Source organism: Hyla sarda, chromosome 9, assembly GCF_029499605.1.
Source record: "Hyla sarda isolate aHylSar1 chromosome 9, aHylSar1.hap1, whole genome shotgun sequence".
In the NCBI taxonomy this organism is placed as follows: Eukaryota; Metazoa; Chordata; class Amphibia; order Anura; family Hylidae; genus Hyla; species Hyla sarda.
The window spans coordinates 22,150,537-22,178,313 of NC_079197.1; the positions used below are offsets into that span (position 1 = coordinate 22,150,537).

General features: G+C 44.8%; 1 protein-coding gene and 1 non-coding gene across 2 annotated transcripts; one reads left to right on the top strand and one right to left on the bottom strand.

Annotated features, from left to right (window-relative positions):
* Positions 1-27,777, bottom strand: LOC130291514 (uncharacterized). Its single transcript, XM_056540301.1, has 10 exons — positions 27,462-27,777; positions 19,023-19,316; positions 15,743-15,916; positions 8,897-9,054; positions 4,441-4,639; positions 4,267-4,363; positions 3,735-3,906; positions 2,020-2,172; positions 1,599-1,717; positions 1-139 (listed from the first exon to the last, which is right to left on the bottom strand). Exons 2-10 carry the CDS (start codon positions 19,274-19,276, stop codon positions 80-82), a joined length of 1,386 nt encoding a protein of 461 aa, XP_056396276.1. The 5' UTR covers positions 19,277-19,316; positions 27,462-27,777; the 3' UTR covers positions 1-79.
* Positions 17,842-18,029, top strand: LOC130292072 (U2 spliceosomal RNA). Its single transcript, XR_008848074.1, has one exon. It is a non-coding gene; the product is annotated as a U2 spliceosomal RNA (small nuclear RNA).

A 27,777-nucleotide genomic window follows, 5' to 3' on the forward strand; every position in this document is an offset into this window, starting at 1 on the left:
ATTTATTTAATCTGAGGGATAAAATAGTAATCTTTAGGATGTCCTATACATTGGGTGCAGAGTGTGGATCAGACACGGTTTACAGCGCAGTCATCGAATGGTCGAATGAAGCCGCGCTGCGCAGGTTGTAACGTGGAGTCTAAAAGGAAAAAAAAACTATAGTGATTACAAAAACAGGGCTCAAGTATTTCATTTTTCCATAATACAACATTAAAAAAATGAAAACAAAATCACTGACATTTTCACTCTAGGCCCCTGATCCTGGCAGCAGATTTAAAATAAATGTAATTAAGGAAAAAAAAATTATATATTTTACGCAATGCTGCACTATAAATATATTTTTTTTGATATAAAAAGTGCTCACAACATTAGAGACATCTCTTCAAAAGCCTGAGAATGGGTTTAAGTATATAACGTAAAAGGAAAAAAAAGACTGCTACAGTAAAGTGACCAGATGTCCCCGGACAAATGATGTCCCTAGAGGTGTCCCTGAACTACAAGAACGCTGCCCTGAATCTCCATTGAGTAGTAATGTAAACAAAAAGGGAAAAAAAAACTTTCACTGTTAGGGCCGTCCACACTATGGAATTTCCACCGGTGAAATTCTGCCATGGAATTCTGCTTGCAGCAGAGTACTATTGTTTTCTATCCAATTCTATCCAATTCTGCTGCCCCATTCACACTGCTGCCTTATTATGAAAGGGGCATAATGTGTGTTTTGGGCAGTGCTTTGTGGGGGGGCACAAAAGGGGAAGTATTACAGTGTTGTAGCCACTAAAGAGAAGAGCTGTTTCAATTACTGCTTGGGGCAATATCAGTTTAGCACTATTATTGTAAACCATAGTTATGACATCGTATTTTCTAACGTTAAGTAGATAGTAGTACAGATGGACACTTAGGGCAGCAGCAGGAAGAGGGGAAAGTAGCAAAATGGTGCTGTTAAAGGGATGGCATAATGATGTCTGGGCAACAAACCATGCAGTCATGTCGTGACTAGAAGTCATCTTGGTGGCCTGGCCCAGTTAGAAATTATGGAAAATGTGAACGACTCAGAAGATGTCACCTGACATAACTGCACTGTAATCATTTATATGGTCTGCAGAGCCTGTGTACAGCTGGTATCTACCACTGTATGTGGGAGTATTGGTCTTTGTATAGTTAATTTAATAGTAACAATATAGAGGTATTGGTCAATAGTCAGTGGTGATGGTAGTGGTCATGGTGTAGCAGTACTTGTCCTTTACTGATAACATGCAAACTAACAGTGTGCACCTATTTCATTTTGTTTGGAGGTGCTGAATTTTTTTTACATTTTTTTTTTAGTACTGGTATTGTTGGCAATGTTTGTTTTAGTATACATTATATTTCCCTACCGAAATTCTGCCGCCAAAATAATGAGCTCACTGATTCTTTAGGCGGAATCCACACTGCAAACATTGCCTCTATGGGGAAAGCAGTGTCTGCACGGTGCATTTCCATTTTGGTCTCCATTGAGCTAATGGCGCTCTACTCATGCACAATGGAAGCTTTTCCAGTTTTTGCGCTAGCTGTAAAGGTGACAAGAACATAGCTTTATAGTGTTATCACGTAACACTCACCATGGGTTGGGTGACTGGAATATTATAAACTGCTGGCTCTGAGGGTCTAGAGCTCCTTCTGCGGCTGCCGCTGCGTGACCGAGAGCGGACTCTTTTTTTGGGGGTGCTTGTAATTTGTGCTACATAAAAAGAGAACAGTGAGAAACAGATATTACAGGTCTTAGATACATGGAGCGATGTTTGACAACTTGTGAATTACTAACGACTTAGGCTAGATTCAAACTACAGAATGTGTCAGCAATGGGATTCCGCTGCACAGTGCACACTACGGAATTTCAGCAGTGGGACGTTCCACCATTAAAATTCTGCAGCCAAAAGAATTAACTTGTTTATTCTTGGGGCGGAATCCGCTCTGCAGACATTGCCGTCTATGGGGCTCAAGAAAGATTATTCACCCCCTCCCCGTAGAACTACATCTCACCAAGTTGTACACTGTACATTGAGTCCCTCAGGCTGTCGCTCTCAGGAACATCCTGAATATATGAAGGATCAGGAATCCCGGAATCTCCAAATAATAAATCATCTTTCAGCAGGAACTTCTCTCCAGAACACTCTGGTTTGTTGAGCAGCTTTTCTACAGACAAAAGGATCAAAAAGCATTATACTCATAGCAAGGGTTGTATAAAGGGGTTATCTATAGCTGCATTATTCCCAAAACCACACCACACCTGTCATCAGGTCATTTATGGTATTGCTGCTCAGTTCCATTCACTTCAATTGAATTGGACGGCAATACCACCCGGAAATGGAGGACAAGGGTGGTGATGTTTCTAGACAAAAGCAGCTATGTTTTTTTTTACTCCTAGATAATCCCTTTCAAATTTTAATATTTGCACAACAATTGCACACTCCTACATACTCATCCAGAGACAGAGGCTATTAGGGGTCCCCATACCATCCAGAAAAATATCCTGTCCGGCTGCAGCATCATCTCTGTCTCAGCTGAAGCACAGGCTGGGACAAAGTCCAGTAAGTGAGGGCAAGACTAGCACTCCTATGTGCTCACTCCTCTCCTGTCTATCAGACTACAGCATATAAACAGAGAGGATTGGGTTAAAGAGCAGCCTGCAGGGATTGGATGAAGAAGCACAGCAGACTCAGGGAGGAAGTGAATGCATGGTGAGTGAGGGCGGGCTCAGTGCTTGCCTTGGAAAAGCCCCTTCCTGAGCAGTGGATGTTGGAATAAGTAAACAGCAGAACATAGGGATTAGGGAGCAAAATACAGTAGATAGACACATAAATAAGACATGTTATGCATATATAGGACCTAGTGAGTAATGTATAGAAGCATTTTTTTTATTTTCAGTGATATGACAGGTGTGCTTTAAGGCCACACTAAAGGGTAATGGTTGTAGAAGCTATTAGGAATTTTGGGCGAACTGTATACCTGTGACATGTCATGGAGAGGAACTTTGAGATTGAGCGTATTGAGAGTCATCTGATTTCAGCCAATCTGTGTCATTGGATGTGTTCTACACAATGCTGATTGGCTGTGATTGGCTGTTAGATGGATGTCGGGTATGGTACACAGTTTACCCAAACAAGGCTATTGGCCAGCTATAGATAGAGATAAATGATTAAAAATAATAGTTCATAAAAATATAGATACTGGAAAGCCGGAGTGACACTTTTTGCTTTTTTCCCCCCCATATATTATATATATATATATATATATATATATATCTCTAACCAAAGAATAAGTTGGCCAGCACTATTGATTCCAAACTATTGTAAAGACCTGGCTTACAGGTGCAGGCTGCTGAGCTAAATTGGCTAAATAGCTATCTATCTATCTATCTACACACACACATACATACACGTATATATTTTATCATTATTTTTTATTTATTTATTTTTATTAATTATTATTATTATTTCTTTTTCTAATTGTCTACAAACTTTTTAAAGAGTTATCCAAGAGTGTTAGGATCCAGAATTAGGAAAATGTTGTTCTCTTCCTAACACAGGATTACCCCCTGTCTATAGTTTGTAAGTGGAATTACCCTTCGATGGAGCCGAGATACAATAGTTGTATGAAGTTGGGGTGAAGTTGTGTATTTCTAAGCCTGAACAACCCCTTTAAAAAGGTAAACATTGATCAGATCACAATACGAAAGATAACAAGGTGTATACTACCTGCTTCCCGTATAATGTTTTGCAGTTCAGTTTTGGTCTCCTGAAGTCCTTGAAGCACCTCCAAGCTCTGCTTCTGAATATCCCGATGTTTTAGAGACACATGAAGAAGAACCAGTAAACCAAGGGAAATGGAGATCTTTCTTGCGATTCCAATCCAGAAGGTCACACTTTCCTGGGCACAGATGATGAGACGTTAGGTAGCTTTGGAGAAGAAGAGATGATGATCCAGCAGTTCAAAGAACAAAACGGCTTTATTGAGGAACCTTGAATAAAATCTTGCCATGACTTGACATCACAATAGACCACATCTTGACGCGTTTCGGCAAGATTTTATTCAAGATTCCTTAATAAAGCCGTTTAGTCCTTTGAACTTCTGGATCATCTTCTCTTCATTTGCTGTTACGAGACACCGGAGCCTGAATGCTGGATCCTTGCAGAGAACATATGAGCCGGACTTTGTTTCATTTTGTTCACGTAGATACCATTGGATACCAACAATGACATTTTTAATTTAAGCCAAAATTTCCCTCACCGTCTGGTCATAGCTGGGCTGGGCGCCTCCTAATATATACGAGCAGATCATCCTCTCCATATAGAGGTTTGCAGCCACCAAACCGAAGAGAACTAACCTGCGGAAAGAGGTCGGGTCCAGATATACTACACGTATAGTTCATAAATGGTGTAAAGGTAATGGGGTCTGGATTACCTGGCACCAGCTGTACGCTGAGTTGAGGTCACCAAGAAGACTGCTCCACAGCCCATTAGGTTGTACAGGAAGGAGTAGAGGGTGTTCGATTCTCCCACCACAAATTGGTGCAGGTAGGTGATTCTGTTAAAGATTTCGGAGAAGAGCAGGCGCTGCTCGGTTGCAGATTGCTGCATCTCTTCAAATGCTTGTCTCACACCTAGAACACAGAGCAGATTAACCAGGGCTGGAGAAATCCCAAACCGCGATTACTGGGAACGTTGCTTCATTTTACAGATATACTTGATTGGACATAAGGGGTGCCAAGGTAAAATTGACTCAAGGCACAAAGGCTAGTGCTTGGGGGGGGGGGGCAGCAATGGCACAAAGGCTAGTGCTTAGGGGGGGCAGCAATGGCACAAAGGCTAGCGCTTAGGGGGGCAGCAATGGCACAAAGGCTAGCGCTTGTGGGGCAGCAATGGCACAAAGGCTAGCGCTTGGGGGGGCAGCAATGGCACAAAGGCTAGCGCTTGGGGGGCAGCAATGGCACAAAGGCTAGCGCTTGGGGGGGGCAGCAATGGCACAAAGGCTAGCGCTTAGGGGGCAGCAATGAGTTGTTTTCACTTGTCCCTTTTTAGACCCCCGTTAGTAAATTCTATGCTGATTTTTGTATCTACATTTTCCCATCGTGTGTTTCTAACCAGTTTACCACCCAGTTCTTGGGCTAATGTATCATGCCTGACATAGGTGGACTGACGGTCACACCCGGAGAGAGGGAGGATGGGCAGGCAACTCATCACCCACATGTGATGTCCCAGTATGGGATATATTTCAGTAAAGTACTTAGGCCCTGTCAGATTGAGTCCCTCTGTGTCCTAGGGGCCCTCCTGCAGTGTCGCCCCCATAATAATGATATATCAAATGTATAGTTTTATGTGTGTTATGGATAAAGGACCTTTAAGCTTGACCTATGGGCTTCTGGCTCAGCCCCCCCCCCCTTTATAAGAGGAGGAGCCATTACAATCTCTTATCACCATAACTCCTGCTGAGGAACAGTAAAGACCAGACGTCTCAGAGCTAATGTCCAGCACATCTGGAGGCCTCAAACCTAACCTTCAGCCACATTCCAGTAAGTCAAGTCTATGTCTACTGTCACTACCTACAACCCAGTCCAGTCTAAAGTCAAGCCTAAAGTCAAGTCTATTATAGTCTGCATGGCTGAACTAAAGTCTATCAAAGTCACTATAAGTCCCAGCAAGCTGCAAGGTCCTTCTGTGTTACTGGCCACCTCTATGGGATCCTGACCTAGCTGTAAAGACTATTTCCATCTGTCTACCTCAGTAAAGCTTCTGTTAACCCTTACCTGGTCTTGGACTATTATTGTCATGCCTAACATTGGGATAGCGGTACTACTGTTCGGGTGGTTACCGGGAAAACCACTCTGGCATCACGAACATTAGGGGTTAACAACACCTTGCCCCTGGGCAATACCATCTGCCCCATACACCTCATCTTCACACCCAGTGGCCACTTTGGCATCACCACACACACACACATTTTAGTTTTGTTTTTAGACCTTTGCTTGGTTTCTTAGGTTTAATAGTTTTCAACAGCTGAATAGTTAATGGCATGTTTTTCCCAACCAAGCAAAAAAGAAAATTATGGACAAAGATAACATTTATTATTAAAATATATATAAAAAAATAATTTTTAATTACATTTCTAGGAATTCTCCATGACAGCCCCACAGAAGTTGAATCTATGCCCTAGTAAGAGCAGGAAGAAGAGGGGTTAAAAGCCTCCCCCCACCGTTAGACCAACAGTGTATTACAATTTACTATGAACCATTGAATAACATCAAAGAAGAGCAAGTGTGGTGGCCCAGTAAAGGAGTTGCACCCCTGTGCCCTAGCTGTCCTGTCCGGCAGACTCCATCCTGTGACCCCTGGGCCCCCTTCACCTATGTCTTGTATATATCACCTCCAGTGCCTATGTTATATAATGGTTTGTACCTATAACGTGTTATACCTTTAAGAAAGGTGTCATGTGATTGTAACTAAGGAAGGTACCAGTTACCATGTGACCTACAGGGAGACCTATGGGACCCCCTCAGGGTCTCCCCCATATAAGCCCTGGGTGGAGCCTCTTCAGTCTCTCTTCCTGCTAAGTTGAGTTGCAGTGAGGTCAAGTCCTGTAAGAGTGGGCCTGGAGTCCAGAAGAGGCCCAAAGTCTACCCCACAGCCACGGATCCACAAGCCCACTACCCCCCAGGTCCAAGTCAAAGCCTGGTAAGCTACAAACTGGGTATAGTCCCTCTTAGTCAAGTCAGTCCAAGTCAAGTCTGTATCAAGTCAGTGTGGTCAGCATCAAATTGTCCAAGTCCACTATAAGTCCCCGCAAGCCCTGTGGTTTCCGAAGTCACTGGTCACCTCTTTGGGCCTAGCCAAGCTGTATAGACTGTTACATCTGACTGACTCAGTAAAGCTGCCGTTGTTCTGTAACTTGGCGTCAGTAATTTTTTGCCCCTGTGCCTACCAAGGATCCAGCGGTATTCTTTTGGGTGGTGTAGAGGATAAACTACACCCTGGCATCACGAACACAAGTGGTTAATGCCATCTGCCCTCATCACACAAGAATAGGGGATTCCTAGAAAATTCATTTCTGAGAAGAACCAAACCTATTTTATTAAGTCCTCCTCCATGGCCGCACCACTTAGGAAGGGATTATATATCCTGATGAACTTTTCCACCAAAGTGGAGAACTTTCACCTATAAACAGATCCAGGAGCCAGTGTTCAGTGAAAGTAAAAGAACGACCATGTAACATCTTTGCTGATTCGCTAGCTCCTTCACCCCAGTAAACAAACAGGGCTCTGACAAAATGAGCCTTGAGTTTTCAGGAGGAAATAAACTTTGAATACATTTTGTATCAAGGTATTCCTGGAAATCTCATTTTTTTTATTGGTCTTTATTAAACGTTTGCTTAGCTTCACTTCTTAAAGGGGTACTTCGCCCCTAGACATCTTATCCTTTATCCAAGGATAGAGGATAATATGACTGATCGCGGGATCGCTGGGGACCCCCGCGTTCTCAGTAGTAGGCACCCCGCTGTCATCACAGCACAAAGGAACATCTCTGTGCTTGATGGGGCGAAACAGGGGCCGGAGCACCATGACGTCATGGCTCCGGCCCCTCCTGACATCACACCCCGCCCCGTTAATGTAAGTCTATGGGAGGGCCCGTGACGGCCACCACACCCCCTCCCATAGACTTGTATTGAGGGGGCAGGACATGACATCACGGTGCTCCGGTCCCTGTATTGCCCCATCATCACGCACAGAGATTTTCCTCTGTGCTGTGATGACAGCGGGGTGCCACTACTGAGAATGTGGGGGTCCCCAGGGGAGGGACCCCCACTATCAGCCATCTTATCCCCTATGCTTGGATAGGGGATAAGATGTCGAGGGGCGAAGTACCCCTTTAAGACTCTACAGTTTACTCTGTTCCCTCTGTACAGTTTTACACAGCCCCCGAGATTCTCCCCAGCCGACTGCCTTTTGTGTGCTCTCCTGCCTATCTCCAGCCTATGTGAGCTTTCCTCCAAGTATTCTCTTCCCCCATCCATACTCTGAACTGACGTATAACCTTCCCCCTGCTGTTGTCTCCAACAATGAAAGAGCAGAAAGTCTGCCTGAAAGCCGAGTAACAGCTAAATGGTAAGAAATTTTTAAAGCAGACCATTTACAAAGTTGCTTATTTTTGCATTTAAAGAGGTACTCCGGCACTTATACATCTTATCCCCCCCCCCTCAATGCAAGCCTATGGGAGGGGGCGTGACAGCTGTCACGCCCCCTCCCATAGGCTTGCATTGAGGGGGCGGAGCATAACGTCACACGGGGCGGGGCCTTGACGTCACAACGCTCCGGCCCCGTGATAGACAGTAATCAGACCTTGAGAAAACACGCTCCGGGGACTGATTTTAACGGGGTGCAGCGTGCAAGATCACGGGAGTCCCCAGCGGCGGGACCCCCTCGATCAGGCATCTTATCCCCTATCCTTTGGATAGGGGATAAGATGTCTAAGCGCCAGAGTACCCCTTTAATGAAGAAAAAGTTTGAAGGCATCTATAGCTTTTAGGGATGATTCTATAAAAAAACGGACATATGGGTCTATTAGAGTCTAACAGCTACTAAGAAAGTTCTCACAACTGAGCTGTGACCTACGAGTGTATGACTTAGTGGGCCCGATGGTCCCTGCCTCTCCATAGTATTCTAATCCTTATCCATGTTGTTGAAAGGGGCTCGGGGGTGTTTTAACCATGTAATTTCCCTAGGGGACAGTGGGTGGCCTCAAACATTAACAAGTACCTCCAGGCCCACCGCCTCATACGTTGCCCATGTTAGATGAGTTACTACTTAGGACAACAGATTAGTTGTCAATTTTACTGTTTCCAATTTTGAGGATTATAAACCACAGACCAATGGTGGACTCCTGAAGTGTTTTCTTCAGCAGGTGCCCGTTTCGTAGGATCTCCTCCTGCGATTGTAGGGTGGCATTCTGAGCTTGCATCATTTCCCCTGCCATCAGGTTTGTCACTTCCAGTTGTTGGGCTACACTGTCAGAATTCACTGTCAGCCTGCAAAGAAATCATGGATCATCAGAGGCAGGGAATGGAACCAAAACATTCAAGGTTTCAAAGGCCTTTTCTGTTTTCAGCTTCTGGATCACGTCCGGCAGCCACAAACAGAGCGGAGGGGGTGGGGGAGCCCATGATCTGAAGATAAATGCATGTCCTAGAGGTGGGACCTGCACCTATGAGGCATTTATGGCATACCAGATACCTTCAAAGTTATTTTTATAGTAATGAAACACATGAAGGCAGCTGTGCTGGTATAAAACAGATGGCACTGTAGGGCCAGTAATAGTGAGTGTTTGTGATATGGGCAATATCAGGAACTGTCCAGAGCAGGATAGGTTTGCTATGGGAATTTGATCCTGCTCTGGACAGTCCCTAACATGGACAGAGGTGTCAGCAGAGAGCACTGTGGTCAGACAGAAAAGAAATTCAAAAAGAAAAGAACTTCCTCTGTAGTATAGAGCAGCTGATAAGTACTGGATGGATTAAGATTTTTAATTTAAAAAAAAGGGTGCAAAGCTGTCATCACAACAAAATGAGACACTTAAAAAAATATATATACTTTTTTTTATTTATATTTAAAAACATTCTGGTTTGTTTAACGCTTTGTTTGCAAAATGTTTTTGGAAATATGCCGGCCCACCTCGTGCACACATGAGTGAAGAGTCCTTCATGAATATTTATGAGGCATACGGACATATAGGTGCAAGGATGCTGGGTATGCCGGGTCCCGCCTCGATTGCACAAATAAGGAGAGGAGCAGAAAATAAACAGACCTTATTCTAGGCGCTGATCGCAGAATTCAGACCAAACACAATTGTGTCAGAGAAAAGTGCCAGGAGGCTCTATGTTTATTAGCAGATTCCAATGACGCGTTTTGGAGGGTAAATCCTACTTCATGTTGCCAATCTGAGGAAGGAGGATTTACCCTCCGAAATGAGTCATTGGAATCTGTTAACCCCTTAAGGACTGAGCCCTTTTTCACCTTAAGGACTGAGCCCTTTTTTGCAATTCTGACCACTGTCACTTTAAACATTAATAACTCTGGAATGCTTTTAGTTATCAATCTGATTCCGAGATTGTTTTTTCGTGACATATTCTACTTTAACATACTGGTAAAATTTTGTGGTAACTTGCATCCTTTCTTGGTGAAAAATCCCAAAATTTGATGAAAAAAATGAAAATTTTGCATTTTTCTAACTTTGAAGCTCTCAGCTTGTAAGGAAAATGGATATTCAAAATATATATTTTTTTGGAACACATATACAATATGTCTACTTTATGTTTGCATCATAAAATTGACGTGTTTTTACTTTTGGAAGACACCAGAGGGCTTCAAAGTTCAGCAGCAATTTTCAAATTTTTCACAAAATTTTCAAATTCGATATTTTTCAGGGACCAGTTCAGGTTTGAAGTGGATTTGAAGGGTCTTCATATTAGAAATACCCCATAAATGACCCCATTATGAAAACTGCACCCCCCAAAGTATTCAAAATGACATTCAGTAAGTGTTTTAACCCTTTAGGTGTTTCACAGGAATAGCAGCAAAGTGAAGGAGAAAATTCAAAATCTTCATTTTTTACACTCGCATGTTCTTGTAGACCCAATTTCTGAATTTTTGCAAGGGGTAAAAGGAGAAAATTTATACTTATATTTGTAGCCCAATTTCTTTCGAGTAAGCACATACCTCATATGTCTGTGTTAATTGTTCGGCGGGCGCAGTAGAGGGCTCAGAAGGGAAGGAGCGACAAGGGGATTTTGGAGAGTACGTTTTTCTGAAATGGTTTTAGGGGGGCATGTCACCTTTAGGAAGCCCCTAGGGTGTCAAAACAGCAAAACAAAAACACATGGCATACCATTTTGGAAACTAGACCCCTTGGGGAATGTAACAAGGGGTAAAGTGAACCTTAATACCCCACAGGGGTTTCACGACTTTTGCATATGTAAAAAAAGATATATATTTTTTACCTAAAATGCTTGGTTTCTCAAAAATTTGACATTTTTACAAAGGGTTAAAGCAGAAAATACCCCCCAAAATTTGAAGCCCAATTTCTCCCGATTCAGAAAACGCCCCATATGGGGGTGAAAAGTGCTCTGCTGGCGCACTACAGGTCTCAGAAGAGAAGGAGTCACATTTGGCTTTTTGCAAGCAAATTTTGCTCTGGGGGCATGCCGCATTTAGGAAGCCCCTGTGGTGCCAGGACAGCAAAAAAAAACACATGGCATACCATTTTGTAAACTAGACCCCTTGGGGAATGTAACAAGGGGTAAAGTGAACCTTAATACCCCACAGGGGTTTCACGACTTTTGCATATGTAAAAAAAAATGTATATTTTTTACCTAAAATGCTTGGTTTCTCAAAAATTTTACATTTTTACAAAGGGTTAAAGCAGAAAATACCCCCCAAAATTTGAAGCCCAATTTCTCCCGATTCAGAAAACACCCCATATGGGGGTGAAAAGTGCTCTGTTGGCGCACTACAGGTCTCAGAAGAGAAGGAGTCACATTTGGCTTTTTGAAAGCAAATTTTGCTCTGGGGGCATGCCGCATTTAGGAAGCCCCTATGGTGCCAGGACCGCAAAAAAAACCCACATGGCATACCATTTTGGAAACTAGAGCCCTCGGGGAATGTAACAAGGGGTTAAGTGAACCTTAATACCCTACAGGTGTTTCACGACTTTTGCATATGTAAAAAAAAATAAAAAAATGTACCTAAAATGCTTGGTTTCCCAAAAAATTTACATTTATACAAAGGGTTAAAGCAGAAAATACCCCCCAAAATTTGAAGCCCAATTTCTCCCGAGTACGGCGATACCCCATATGTGACCCTTAACTGTTGCCTTGAAATACGACAGGGCTCCAAAGTGAGAGCGCCATGCGCATTTGAGGCCTAAATTAGGGATTGCATAGGGGTGGACATAGGGGTATTCTACGCCAGTGATTCCCAAACAGGGTGCCTCCAGCTGTTGCAAAACTCCCAGCATTCCTGGACAGTCAACGGCTGTCCGACAATACTGGGAGTTGTTGTTTTGCAACAGCTGGAGGCTCCGTTTTGGAAACCGTGGCGTACCAGACGTTTTTCCTTTTTATTGGGGAGGGGAGGGGGGGCTGTGTAGGGGTATGTGTATATGTAGTGTTTTTTACTTTTTATTTTATTTTTTGTTAGTGTAGTGTAGTGTTTTTAGGGTACAGTCACACGGGCGGGGGTTCACAGTAGTTTCTCGCTGGCAGTTTGAGCTGTTGCAGAAAATTTGCTGCAGCTCAAACTTGCAGCCCGATACCTACTGTAAGCCTCCGCCCATGTGAGTGTACCCTGTACATTCACATTGGGGGGGGACATCCAGCTGTTGCAAAACTACAACTCCCAGCATGCGCTGACAGACTGTACATGCTGAGAGTTTTAGTTTTGCAACAGCTGTAGGCACACTGGTTATGTATCACGGAGTTTGTGACCTTACTCAGTGTTTCAAAACCAGTGTGCCTCCAGCTGTTGCAAAACTACAACTCCCAGCATCGTGTAAGGTGACTGCTGGGAGTTGTAGTTTGCAACAGCTGGAGGCACACCGGTCGTGAAACAATGAGTTAGGTAAAAAAAAAACTACGTTTCACAACCAGTGTGCCTTCAGCTGTTGCAAAACTACAACTCTCAGCAGTCACCGACAGCCAACGGGCATGCTGGGAGTTGTAGTTATGCAACCAGCAGATGCACCACTACAACTCCCAGCATGCACTTTAGCTGTTTGTGCAAGCTGGGAGTTGTAGTTACACAACAGCTGAAGGTACACTTTTCCATAGAAAGAATGTGCCTCCAGCTGTTGCAAAACCATAAGTCCCAGCATGCCCATAAGGGAATGCTGGGAGTTGTGGTGGTCTGCCTCCTGCTGTTGCATAACTACAGCTCCCAGCATGCCCTTTTTGCATGCTGGGAGCTGTTGCTAAGCAACAGCAGGAGGCTGTAACTCACCTCCTGCTGCTGCTCCATCGCTGGCTGTCCCTCGCCGCCGCCGTCGCTCCTGGGGCCCCGATCCCAACATTAACGCCGGGGATCGGGGTCCCCAGCACCCGGGGTCGTCTTCCCGCACCCGCTCACGCCCTCCGGAAGAGGGGCGGAGCGGGTGCGGGAGTGACACCCGCAGCAGGCGCCCTGATTGGTCGGCCGGTAATCCGGCCGACGAATCAGGGCGATCGTGAGGTGGCACCAGTGCCACCTCACCCCTGCAGGCTCTGGCTGTTCGGGGCCGTCAGAGACGGCCCCGAACAGCCAGTAATTCCGGGTCACCGGGTCACTGGAGACCCGATTGACCCGGAATCGCCGCAGATCGCTGGACTGAATTGTCCAGCGATCTGCGGCGATCGCCGACATGGGGGGGCATAATGACCCCCCTGGGCGATATGCCGGGATGCCTGCTGAAAGATTTCAGCAGGCATCCGGCTCCGGTCCCCAACCGGCTAGCGCTGGGGGCCGGAATTCCCACGGGCGTATGGATACGCCCTGCGTCCTTAAGGACTCGGGATGCAGGGCGTATCCATACGCCCTGCGTCCTTAAGAGGTTAAACATGGTGCCTCCTGGCACTTTTCTCTGACACAATTGTGTTTGAATGGTCTGAATTCTGCGATCAGCGCCTAGAATAAGGTCCGTTTTTTTCCTCCTCCTCTCCTTATCTGCATGGGAGAAGATTCTATCCTCTCCTGTTTGGACCTTGGGCTTTGCAGTTCGCTCCTTCTTTACATCAAATACCCCAAAGGGGTGATATGCCTGTTTTTTTCCTCTATCTGGTGAGCAACAAATTTAAAGAGACCTCGCTACTCCAGTCCCAGCTGGGACCATGGTGTCTAGGATAATACACAAGGCGCTGCCCTCTCTCCTCTCTTTCTTTCTCTCCTTCTATCGATGGCACAAATGCCATACAGTTCGTATTATGATTGTGATGGTCAGAAGCTCTGGTGCCGGGCCATCATTGTCAGCTTCCTTCATCAGGAACAGTCTGGGTCGTGTGCCCAGCCATGAACGATTTTTTAGGGCCGATAATCTGTGAAGGTTAGGGCCGATATCCGATAAGTTATACCGATATTCCGGTATAAGTTATCGGCTGTTTATTCTCCCCGAACCCCCACCCCCCGCGACACCGCTGCAGATCATTGATTTAAAGCGAGCGCTTTAAATCAATGAACTGCAGCGGCTTTTGCTAGGGATCGACCGATTATCGGTATGGCCGATATTATCGGCCGATAATCACGATTTTGGGCATTATCGGTATCGGCAATTACCTTGCCGATAATGTCCAGCCCCCCACCCCCTGACCCACCGCGTCGCACCCCCCACCGTAGTGGTGGGCGGTATACCGATATGGATTTTTGCCCATACCGCTATACCGATCGGGCCCCTCCCCCACCCTCCGAGTCAATAAAAAATAAAAATAATAAACTTACCCGTAATGGGGGTAGTCCGGGCCATCCATCCTTCCTTCCTGTAGTGTCCGGCGCCATTCCGGGTGGAGGGTGCACCGGTACGGGCTGTCCTTCTCCGGGGGTCCTCTTCTCCACTCCGGGCAGGCTCCGGCCTAGTACGCTGCATAGACGCCGCTACGCCATGACGTCAGGTGCGTCGCTGCGCACGGGCGTCACTGCGTAGCGGCGTCTATGCAGCGTACTAGGCCGGAGCCTGCCCGGAGTGGAGAAGAGGACCCCCGGAGAAGGACAGCCCGGACCGGTTCACCCTCCACCCGGAATGGCGCCGGACACTACAGGAAGGAAGGATGGATGGCCTGGAACACCTTGACAGGTTGGTGGAGAGAAGCGGGTGGTGGCGGCGGCGGCGGCCTATGGCACCGCAAAAGCCACTGCAGTGCATTGATTTAAAGCGCCCGCTTTAAATCAATGACCTGCAGCGGTGTCGAGGGGGGATAAATAGCTGATAACTTACACCGGAATATCGGTATAAGTTATCGGCTATCGGCCCTAACCTCCACCGATTATAGGTATCGGCCCTAAAAAAACGATATCGGTCGATCCCTAGCTTTTGCGGAGCCAGAGACCACCGCCGCCACCCGCTTCTCTCCCCCTGCCTGTCCGGGGGTCCTCCTGAGTCCCATCACCGCCACCGTGACAGTCCCCACCACCACGCCGCACCCCCCACGCACTGCCCCAGCCAGAGACAGCCGCCGCCCCATTGCCTCACCCATCCCCGGTTTTATAATTACCTGTTCCCGGGGTCCGTGCTACATCTGGCTCCGGTGGCTTCCTCCTGAGCTGTCTCTGTGCGCACTGACTGTGACGTTGCGTTGAGGACTTCACTCGTCATTGCACAGCGTAACACAGGATGCAGCAGGAGCCAGAAGTAGCGTGGACCCCGGGAACAGGTAATTATAAAACCGGGGATGGGGGAGGCAATGGGGCGGTGGTGGTCTCTGGGCAGTGCGGTGGGGGGGGGGGGGTGCGGCGCAGTTCTGTGGGGGCGGTGCGGGGCATTATCGGATTATCGGCAAGGTAATTGCCGATAACGCCCAAAATCGTGAATATCGGCCAAACCGATAATCGGTCTATCCCTACCATGAACCCATGTGAACCTGATGACAAAAGGCTAAAAAAGAGAAAACAATGCAATTCACAATGCCAAGTTACCAAGCTATTACTGCCAGCCAAGTGTGGTGCCACCTGTCACCAGATCAGACGTCAGCAGTCACTTACCTGAGAATGATGTCCTGTGTCTTCTCCTGCCACAGCTCGTTCTGCAGGTAGTAGCAGATACTATGAGCATGAGTGAAGAACTCCGTGTAGGCATTAAATGCCGCCGTGTCCATGTTGTGCGTACAGTCCCGTATCGTGCTCTTCTCTGTACAGACTGGGAAGTCCCGTCCTGATCTGTAGGGGACACATTACATATATATCAGGATATCTGACACCCCATGACCATCTGACACCCCATCAACTGCAACCAGATCCCAGCAGTCATCGTTCTGATTTATCACCACCGCATGTCTAGGATTGCCATCTGGCTGGTATTTTACCGACAGACGTTTTTTTGACCACCCTGCTTATATTTTTATATTAAAAATACCGGCAATGCAATGGCAAGTATTTATCCAATCAATTCTCCAACTCCCGGAATGTTGCCCTATAACCGATACCAGTGTTTGCCAACCAGAGTGCCTCCAGCTGTTGCAAAACTACAAGTCCCAGCATGCCCGGACAGCCAACGGCTGTCCGGGCATACTGGGACTTGTAGTTTTGCAACAGCTGGAGGAACCCCTGCTTGGGAAACACTGACCTGTAATGTCCCAGTATGGGATATAATCCTGTACTACACTTAGTCCCTGTCAGGTTGAGTCCCTTAGTGACCTGGGCGCTCCCCTGCAGTGTCTTCCCCCTCCCCCATTGTGAAGCTATATCTGCGTATAGTCAGTATAATGTTATGTACTATGTATATAAAGTATAAAGGACCTTTGGAGGTATCACGTGTTACGTTAAGGACCTTTGGAGGTATCACATGTTATGTTCACATGATCTGTTATGTTACCCAGAGAGCACCAGTTAAACACATGACCTGCAGCTTGACCTATGGGCTTCTGGCTCAGTCCCCCTTTATAAGAGGGACGGCCATTAAAATCTCTCTCTTCTACCATCACTCTTGCTGAAGAACAGAGAGACCAGATATCTCAGTGCTACTGTCCAGCATACATGGAAGGCCTCAAGTCTACAGTCACTTCCAGTAAGTCAAGCCTATGTCTGCTGTCACTGCCTACAGTCCAGTCTAAAGTCAATTCCAAAGTCAAGTCTATTTTAGTCTGCAAGGCTGATCTAAAGTCTATTACAAGTACTACCAGTCCCAGCAAGCTGCGAGGTCCTTCTGCGTTACTGGCCACCTCTCTGGGATCCTGGTCAAGCTGTAAAGAATTTCACATCTGTCTGAACTCAGAAAAGCCTCCATTAACCATAACCTGGACTCCTATTGCCCTACCTAACCTTGGGATAGCAGAAATATTGTTTGGGTGGTTACCTATCCCCAAAAACCACTCTGGCGTCACGAACATTAGGGGTTAATACCATCTGACCCATCCACCTACACCCTTCACGCGCTGTGGTCAGCCAACAACTTGGGTCACCACAGACCAATACTATATACTACTATATGGTCCAACATGCTGGGAGTTGTAGTTTTCATTTGGGGCAGCTGCTGAGCCACAGGCTGAATTAGGGCATGCTGGGAGTTGTAGTTAGTAACTAACTGCAACTCACGAATTTAAATAAAAAAAAAAAGCGATCAAAAAGTCCCATCAAAACAAAAACTGTACTGTTAAAAACTACAGATTGGGGCGCTTAAAATGGGCCCTCATATAGGCCTGTATAAGATAAAATAAAGTTATAGGGGTCAGAATAGGACAACATTTTCCCCTCATGTGTATCCTGTGATGTCACGCATAGATAATTAAGCAAATTAGCATGGCCGGTATTTTTTTTTATTTTGCCAGAAAGGTGGCGACCCTATGTTTGTCGCCTTGAAAAAAAAAAACCTAAACTCACACTCACCAACCCGCACCACTCGACCACTGGCTGTGTCTGGCATTATAGGTTCGCTTCATTCTAATGAACCAACCAATGGCATGGTTTCATAAAAAATCTTATCTTTGTTTTTCTAATGGCATCAGAATATAATTTACTATGGCTGAGAAATACAGGGCCGGCACCAATGCAGGTAAGCAGGGGTTAATGAACTGCTGTGTGGAGTGGAGAGGCGCAGAGATAGGAAACACTCCTGGGGGTGCTAATCATAAGTCCAGAGATCTTGTATCGCTTCTCGGCCTTTTGGCTAAGATCAAGTGTAGTATCTGTTCTTATCAGTTTTCATGCCGGTGGTAAACTACGCTGGTATGGGGCTGGTGGGGATGGGTGCTGCATGGTAGGGAAAAGGTGTACCAGGGCGTTCCGGGGCTGGTTCTGAGGAATCAGCTCGAAGGCTGCCCCGATGTGACCTGTTCCCTCCGGGTCTCTCCATGAGGCTGAGAGGGTCTAAAGCCGAGGTACTTTAGAGGGGTGACCCCCGAGGTGCCGAAACTCACTGGGAGTACTGGCTCACTGAGTTGAAGCACGGGCACCATAATCTCTTCACCTTATGGCACTCACCTCTTGATTCCCGGCCTTCTGGCTCTAGGATCAGAGACATTTTTATAGATCCGGCCGGATGTCCGGGCAGTATATCTGCACACATTCACTTATTTATTTCTTTTTTGTCTCACTGTGTCACTTTTTGCGTGTTGTGTGTTCACAGGATTTGTCAGGATGCGGTAGCCCTTCTGTGTGTCCCTTCTGGCGGTCTAGGGGAGGTGTGTGTGTGGCCATTTGGTTCCGCACCTCCCTGCAAACACCCCGGGTACTCCTGCTTTGGCAGGGTACCTACAGTTATCGGCTCTGCAGGTAGATACCTTGGCTAACGCCAATGGGGATGCCGGGAGCATTGGTGGTCCCTTAGTAGCTTCGGCGAAAAGGAACATCGAACCTGGAACCTCGCAGGTACCTTTTGGTCCGGAGGCGAAGGGTAAGGTTTGTTGGGGTCTCTCTCCTATCGGAGAAGGGCTTGCGATAGACCGCATCCTTTGTGCACGTTTTTTTAGTGTAACACGTTTGCACTTTTTCTTGCGCTTTGGGTGATTCGAGAGCACGTTCGTCCGCTTTAAAAAAAAATAAAAATAAAAAGAGATCTTGTATGCAACAAATAGTAGAAAACAGAAGATTGCACTCACCCATCGGAGGTAAAACAATATCTTTATTCGATGCTTGTTAAAACATGTGGAAGTAGGGGTAGAGAGATGCGGTCAGCGTTAGCTGACCGCATCTCTCTACCCCTACTTCCACATGTTTTAACAAGCATCGAATAAAAGATATCGTTTTACCTCCGATGGGTGAGTGCAATCTTCTGTTTTCTACTATTTGTTGCATAGAATATAATTACTGTTTCCATTAATAAACCAACCTCTCCAAATGACAGTGGGTGAAGGCCAGGGCTATTCTGCTCTGCTCCTCCTCATTGAGCTGCTTGCATCCCACATCCACTCTCTCCAGGGCTCTCCTCCAGCAATCTCCATAGCGGGGGTGTAGAGCGAAGTTCTGCAGTAGCTGCAGCTGTGTCCTTCCCTTCTCGATCTGGCTGGGCTCCGTGTCAGACTTGGCACTCCACAGGGTAAGAGTGGACATTAGCAGGAATACTACCAGAACACTGCCGCCCATTGACTCCCAGGTGGCAGAAACCCAACAGATCGTGAAGAGACTATAAAAGGGGAAAGTTTAATATTAGGCATTGGTAGGGTCTTAAAAGATGGGGGGCACAAGCCCCAAGGTATGTGACTCGTCCACGACCACCACAAAATAAATATTTACACTAAATATTATCTCTGAACTGTTAATAATAAACATAAAAAGAACAACAACAAAAATACCATTATACAAAGCCCAAATACTACCGTGACCACTAGAGATGAGCGAACTTACAGTAAATTCGATTCGTCACGAACTTCTCGGCTCGGCAGTTGATGACTTTTCCTGCATAAATTAGTTCAGCCATCAGGTGCTCCGGTGGGTTGGAAAAGGTGGATACAGTCCTAGGAAATAGTCTCCTAGGACTGTATCCACCTTTTCCAGCCCACGGGAGCACCAGAAAGCTGAACTAATTTATGCAGGATAAGCTATCAACTGCCGAGCCGAGAAGTTCGTGACAAATCGAATTTACTGTAAGTTCGCTCATCTCTAGTGACCACTATCATTACTACTACAGTGACTGGATACTAATCAGCATACAAAAAAAAAAAATAATAATAATAAAAAAACTTTGGCTATTTAAAGCGGTACTCCTGTTGAAAACTTTTATTTTTATTTTTTTTAAATCAACTGGTGCCAGAAAGTTAAACAGATTTGTAAATGACTTCCATTAAAAAATCTTAATCCTTCCAGTACTTATTAGCTGCTGAATACTACAGAGGAAATTATTTTCTTTTTGGAACACAGAGCTCTCTGCTGACATCATGACCACAGTGCTCTCTGCTGACATATCTGTCCATTTTAAGAACTGTCCAGAGTAGGAGAAAATCCCCATAGAAAACATATGCTGCTCTGGACAGTTCCTAAAATGGACAGAGATGTCAGCAGAGAGCACTGTGGTCATGATGTCAGCAGAGAGCACTGTGTCCCAAAAAGAAAACCATTTACTCCATAGTATTCTGCAGCTAATAAGTACTGGAAGGATTAAGCCTTTTTTTTTTTTTTTTTTTATAGAAGTAATTTACAAATCTGTAACTTTCTGGCACCAGTTGACTTAAAAAAAAAAATTTAAAATAAAAGTTTTCCACGGGAGTACCCCTTTAATGGTATAAATCAGCTCTACAGGCTCATAACATGCCCGACCGTATAAGTGATTACAGTGCAGTTCCATCTAGTGCCTACAGTGACTTCTACGATTGCAATTTTTCACTGTTCCGGTCTTTTCCATCAGAACCAGAACATAAAGAATACTTCCTGACACGACTCGTCTGAAGAGTTTGCTGCCCAGACATCTTTGTCTTGTCCCTTTCCCAGCACCCTCCCTATATTTTAGAAAACCTACACGAACATCTTGTCATCCTGCTACCCCCCCCCCCCCCCCCCCCGTTCTGCACCTGTTACTGCCCCATCTATACTGTTACTTTACCTGCTTGTACAGGTCTCCCAATCCCTAAACTTCAAATACGCCCCCAAAATAGTGCCATACAGACAGCACCCCTAAAAACAATAGTGCCATATAGTGTCTCATTGAGGTGGTGCCCCACATGGTAATCACCAACCACACCAGAAATGGTTCATCTTATTGACCCCACATAGTAATCATCTGCGGGCACCTTTAGGTCTCAAACAATAATAGATTGTGCCCAACGGCAATAATGCCCCCTTTGTGGTCTGGCACAATAATGACGACCCTTGGGTGGGTTATACAACACAACATTTTCTGCTGCCAATTTTCCTACCCATTGAAGTCCAAAAAATACCATGATGTTTTTTTGGGGAATGTTTGATTTAGTGGCTCCTAGGTACAGTCAGTGGGGTATAGATTGACTGATTGGTTAAAGTTTATTTATTTATTTATTTATTTTTAAATAACCTGGTGCCAGAAAGTTAAAACAGATTTGTAAATTACTTCTATTAAAAAATCTTAATCCTTCCAGTATCTATTAGCTGCTGAATACTACAGAGGAAATTCTTTTCTTTTTGGAACACAGAGCTTTCTGCTGACATCACGACCACAGTGCTCTCTGCTGACATCTCTGTCCATTTTAGGAACTGTCCAGAGCAGCATATATATTTGCTATGGGGATTTTCTCCTACTCTGGACAGTTCTTAAAATGGACAGAGATGTCAGCAGAGAGCACTGTGCTCGTGATGTCAGCAGAGAGCTCTGTGGGGGGAGATTGATCAAAACCTGTGCCGAGGAAAATTTGCCCAGTTGCCCATAGCAACCAATCAGATCACTTTTATTTTGCAGAGGTCTCGTTAGAAATGAAAGAAGCGATCTGATTGGTTGCTATGGGCAACTGGCCAAATTTTCCTCTGCACAGGTTTCGATAAATCTCCCCCCTGTGTTCCAAAACAGAAAAGAATTTCCTCTGTGGTATTCAGCAGCTAATAAGTACTGGAAGGATTAAGATTTTTTTTAATAGAAGTAATTTACAAATCTGTTTAACTTTCTGGCACCAGTTGATTAAAAAAAAAAAAAAAAAGTTTTTCTACCGGAGTACCCCTTTAATACTAAACTTCCAATTAATTAGCCCTTAAAGGGAATATGCCCGGCCAAGGCCAAGCCAAAAAAAAAAAAAAAAAAGTTTTCCAGTGGAGTACCACTTTAAATAGCTGTTTTGTGAAATACATAATCTGGTCACAGACTAAGGCAGTGTTTTCCAACCAGGGTGCCACCAGCTGTTGCAAAACTACAACTCCCAGCATGCCCGGACAGCCAAAGGCTGTCCGGGCATGCTGGGAGTTGTAGTTTTGCAACAGAGGCACGCTGGTTGGGAAACCATGGACTAGGGCACATGTCTGACAGACCATAGGAACCGGTTCTAGGATGGCAGTGCCCCTTCTTTCAGCTGCTCAGGTTGCACATATCCCAAACAAACATAAAACTTTTAACACTTTACAGTGGTCCCTCAACATACGATAGTAATCCGTTCCAAATGAACCATTGTTTGTTGAAACTAGAGATGAGCGAACTTACAGTAAATTTGATTCGTCACGAACTTCTCGGCTCAGCAGTTGATGACTTATCCGGCATAAATTAGTTCAGCTTTCAGGTGCTCCGGTGGGCTGGAAAAGGTGGATACAGTCCTAGGAAAGAGTCTCCTAGGACTGTATCCACCTTTTCCCGCCCACCGGAGCACCTGAAAGCCGAACTAATTTATGCAGGATAAGTCATCAACTGCCGAGCCGAGAAGTTCGTGACGAATCAAATTTACTGTAAGTTCGCTCATCTCTAGTTGAAACCATCATATGTTGATGGGTCCGTGCAATGTAAAGTATAGGAGGTTATACTCACGTGTCCCCGCCACTCCGGACCATCACCGCTGCCCTGGATGTCGCCCTCCATCGCTGTCGCTGCGTCCCCGGGGTGTCCCAGTCGCTCCGGAACGTCACTGCTGCCCGGGATCCTCGCTCTCCGTCGCCGCCATCACGTCGCTACCTATTGGATGACGGGACGGCGTGCGCAGGACGGAACGACGTGATGATGACGACGGAGAGCGCCGGCGATGCAGGGGATCCCGAAGAGGACGCGCCGGAGCCCCGAGGACAGGTAAGTGATCGTCAGCGGACCACACGGGGCACCGTAAACGGCTATCCGGTGGCAGCTGAAGCAGTCTGCGCTGCCAGATAGCCGTTTATGTGATGGCCCCGACATACAAAAGCATCGTATGTTGAAATCATCGTATGTCAGGGGCATCGTAGGTCGGGGGGGTCACTGTATAAGAAAACAATATGGACGCTCTACGGCAAGAGAGGGATCATAGGGTGGACTACATACAAGATACACGAGTAGAGGCATAATCTATGTTTTAGTCTCATAGAACACTGTATTACCTCCTCCGTGCTGATCCCATATAAGAGCAATGATCCCACCACAGGCGCCAGCTGCTCCCATCACACCAAATAATACCTGTGCAGCCCCACCCAGCATAGCCTTAACCCTTACCGGCCCATCCTACAAATTGTATTGCCTTAGGGTGCGTTCACACTAAGGAATAATTTCGGTCAGGAAATTGTTGCCTTCTCCGTCCAGCGGAATTTCCATGCGGAAATGAAGAGGAATGAAGGAGGAGACTATTTAATCTACTTTTCTGAATTCCACTTGAAAACGATGTCGGGCAGAATTTTTTTTTACCATTGACTTCTATTGGATTCTGCTCGCGGATTCCGCTTGAAGAATGTTCTTTCTTCAAGCGGAAAGGAATTCAGCGAGCAGAATTTCCTTCGGCTGTCCGGGCGTGCTGGGAGTTGTAGTTTTGCAACAGCTGGAGGCACACCGCATGGAAAACACTTCTGTAGTTCTTGAGAATGTTTCATTCTCTTGCTCCTCATATAGGGGGGCTGCTGAAATATTTTATCCCAATTTTTTCCATAGAATTTACTATGGGGCTCCTCCAGAAGGGCAGTGAAGTTTTCGGCACAGTAGTCACATTGTAGGGTGTTTAATTGTTTATCTATTTGGCGGCCCCCCGGTACCTGACACTTCCACAGACATCAATGATTTCTCTGTTCTCAGGGAAGGGTGAAGAATAACAAGATGGAAGTCGCTGTTTATACTGAACGTCTGCTGGAGGTCCTAAAATTACAGGACAGGAAGCCGAATGTTCACATCCATAAAACCAGGAACAGATAGAAGGTTTTCACACTCTTTTTGGTGGCATTTTATTCTTTTATTGAACTTTTTATTTTGGTGTTTTACAATGCAGATTTTTGTGTCTCCCCCCCAAATGAGTATATTTAGGTACATGTATTTTTTAAAGGGGTACTCCCGTGGAAAACTTTTTCTTTTTTTCTTTTTTTAAATCAACTGGTGCCAGAAAGTTAAACAGATTTGTAAATTACTTCTATTAAAACATCTTAATCCTTCCAGTACTTTTTAGGGGCTGTATACCACAGAGGAAATGCTTTTCTTTTTGGATTTCTCTTCTGTCACAACCACAGTGCTCTCTGCTGACCTCTGCTGTCCATTTTAGGAACTGTCCAGAGCAGCATATGTTTGCTATGGGGATTTTCTCCTGCTCTGGACAGTTCCTAAAATGGACAGCAGAGGTCAGCAGAGAGCACTGTGGTTGTGACAGAAGAGAAATCCAAAAAGAAAAGCATTTCCTCTGTGGTGTACAGCCCCTAAAAGGTACTGGAAGGATAAAGATTTTTTAATAGAAGTAATTTACTAATCTGTTTAAACTTTCTGGACTTTAAACTTTAAAAAAAAAAAAAAAGTTTTCCATAGAACTACCCCTTTAATGGCGAATGATGTATTTTTTTAGATCATGCGATTCAAAGACTTCTATTGAGGAATGTAGAAAAAATGCATCACACATTTGCAACTTATTTTTTTTTTTAAGGCTAAGTTTCCACTTTCCGCTTCCAGTTTTTGAGCCAAAGCCAGAAGTGTATTCAAAAGGAATAGGACATATAAAGGAAGGACTTATACTTTTCCTCCCTTATGGATCCACTTCTGACTTTGGCTCAAAAAACTGCCAGAAAAAAAAAACAAGTGGAAACTTAGGCTGGGTTCACACCACGTTTTTCAAATACGGTAACAGTTTACGGTTTTCCGAAAAAAACGTATCCGACCGTATCCGAAACCGTATGCATAGAGAATGCATTGTAAACCGTATTCCAAATGTTGTGTACGGTTGCATCCGTTTTGCCTCGGATACGGTTTTGCCGATTTTTCAACCATAGGCAAAAACGCTGTGGACCACGTTTTTGCCTCCAGTTGGAAAACCGTATGCGGTTCTTTTAACATTGTTGTCTATGAGAACCGTACACAGAATTTCAGAATACGGTTGCACACGGTTTTTCTAATCCGTTTTTGGAGTTGACACACGCGCAGATTGGAATTTCAATAGAACAATAGTAACTTTATTAAATTGCTGGAAAACGAATTCCAACAAAATAGCAAAACCGTTGGCAAAAACGGATGCGAACGGATAGAACCGTACTTACGTTTTGGAACCGTATACGGGGAAAAACCATATACGCTTTAATTTGGAGTCATACGGTTGTATACGGTTGCATACGGTTTTTGCCATACGTTTTTTAGCGGAAAACCGTATACGGTAACCGTATTTGAAAAACGTGGTGTGAACCCAGCCTTAGCCCAAGAAGGAAACTATGGCAGAAGGCGGCAGTGTTTTCTTTTTCCAGACAAAACACCATTGTCCCCTGAGGAAGCTCCATGGTTCGAGCGAAACGTGTTTTGGGGTCTGTACACATATTGGTAAGACTTGTGTATATTGAGTGGATACCGGGACATTTTTGTTATTATTGTCCACTGTTGGTGGTCTTATCTTTGTATTTTTATGCACTATGCACCTTATGAAGTAATGATTTGATTACCCTCATTCTTTATGTCATTCTTCCTGGTCCACAGGAGTATATTCTTTGCCTAACTGTTCTTACTAATCGTGTACTTCCATTTGTGGCTCATGTGACTTCCAGTGCCTATGAATGTATGAATTATATTTTTAATCTAATTGTGTACTAATAAAGATTTACTTCCTTTATTAAAACATTTTTTGGGTGTTAGTGTTTACATTTGGGGGTACAAAACACCATGTGTGAAACCACCATAAGGCCACCTTGCCTTTCCAAGTCTTCCTACTTTAAAGGGGTACTCCACTGGAATTTTAATTTTTTTAATTTTTTATAAAACACATGCCAGAAAGTTAAACAGATTTGTAAATTACTTCAATTTAAAACTCTTAACCCTTCCAGTACTTATCAGCTGCTGTATACTACAGAGGACGTTCTTTTCTTTTTGAATTTCTTTTCTGTCTGACCACAGTGCTCTCTGCTGACACCTCTGTCCGTGTCAGGAACTGTCCAGAGCAGGAGCAAATCCCCATAGCAAACCTCTCCTGCTCTGGACAGTTCCTGACACCGACAGAGGTGTCAGCAGAGAGCACTGTGGTCAGACAGAAAGGAGATTAAAAAAAAAAAAGAACTTCCTGTGGAGCATACAGCATCTGATAAGTACTGGAAGGATTAAGATTTTTAAATAGAAGTAATTTACAAATCTGTTTAACTTCCGGGTACCAGTTGATTAAAAATGTTTTTTCCACCGGAGTACCCCTTTAAGGCCTAAGGATTACTGCCACGGTGGTATAGCTGTCACATCGGACGCCCAGATGATGATGATGACATCAATGCAATGGCCATACCAAACAATGCTGTCATAAAAGGCAATAGATACATTTCTTCCAATCATGCAACACATAATATGGCGAGAATTTAGCACTAATACACACATCAACCCGCTGCAATTTGTGTCCATAGGTATTCGATGTCCATAAGGATAAACATTTTTAAAGGGGTACTCCCGTGGAAAACTTTTTTTTTTTTTTATAAATCAACTGGTGGCAGAAAGTTAGTAAACAGATTTGTAAATTACTTCTATTAAAAAAGTCTTAATCCTTCCAGTACTTATTAGCTGCTGAATACTACAGAGGAAATTCTTTTCTTTTTGGAACACAGAGCTCTCTGCTGACATCACGAGCGCAGTGCTCTCTGCTGACATCTCTGTCCATTTTAAGAACTGACTAGAGTAGGAGAAAATCCCCATAGCAAATATATGCTGCTCTGGACAGTTCCTAAAATGGACAGAGATGTCATCAGAGAGCACTGTGCTCATGATGTCAGCAGAGAGCTCTGTGTTCCAAAAAGAAAATAATTTCCTCTGTAGTATTCAGCAGCTAATAAGTACTGGAAGGATTAAGATTTTTTAAATAGAAGTAATTTACAAATCTGTTTAACTTTCTGGCACCAGTTGATTAAAAAAAATAAAAAGTTATCCACGGGAGTACCCCTTTAAATCACTTCCACAATCTGAATATTTCTCCATATGGAATTCCACCGTAACCAGAGCTAATCTGCGCGGAATACTTGAACATAATGTTACACTTCAACCCAGTGTTTCCCAACCAGGGTGCCTCCAGCTGTTGCAAAACGACAACTCCCAGCATGCCCGGACAGCCTTTGGCTGTCCGGGCATGCAGGGAGTTGTTGTTTTGCAACAGCTGGAGGCACCCTGGTTGGGAAACACTGCCTTAACCAGTCCATGGAAGTTTACCCCTCCAGTACGGATTTTAATGGGGTCAGCCATGTTTTATCAAGTTTATGGCAAATCATTGTAATAATTACTCACTTGCTGATGGGACAATTTCGCAGTATTTGGCTCAGTATGTTGCAAAACCAGAAACAGAACCTACAGCGAAAGTAATGGAATCATTTGTTTGTTTTTTCCGTGGACCACTCCTAGTTTTGGCTTACAAATACTGATGTAAAATACTAAGTGGTGTGAAACTGGCCATATATTGTGCCTTCCATGGTGCCCTGTTATGTATCATTATCTATAATTATGGATAAAGAAATCATTATGTGGAATTTTTGTAAATAATTCCTGCATGAACATGTTATGTCTCCTTGTGACCAGCAGGTGTCAGTGTTGTTTAGAAAGCTGC

Coding starts and splice junctions, on each gene's coding strand:
- LOC130291514 (XM_056540301.1), bottom strand. CDS start 19,276: ATGGGCGGCAGTGTTCTGGTAGTATTCCTGCTAATGTCCACTCTTACC. Junction 9,055..15,742: donor ACACAGGACATCATTCTCAG/GTAAGTGACTGC, acceptor ATTTCTTTGCAG/GCTGACAGTGAATTCTGACA. Junction 140..1,598: donor TTCCAGTCACCCAACCCATG/GTGAGTGTTACG, acceptor TTTTCCTTTTAG/ACTCCACGTTACAACCTGCG.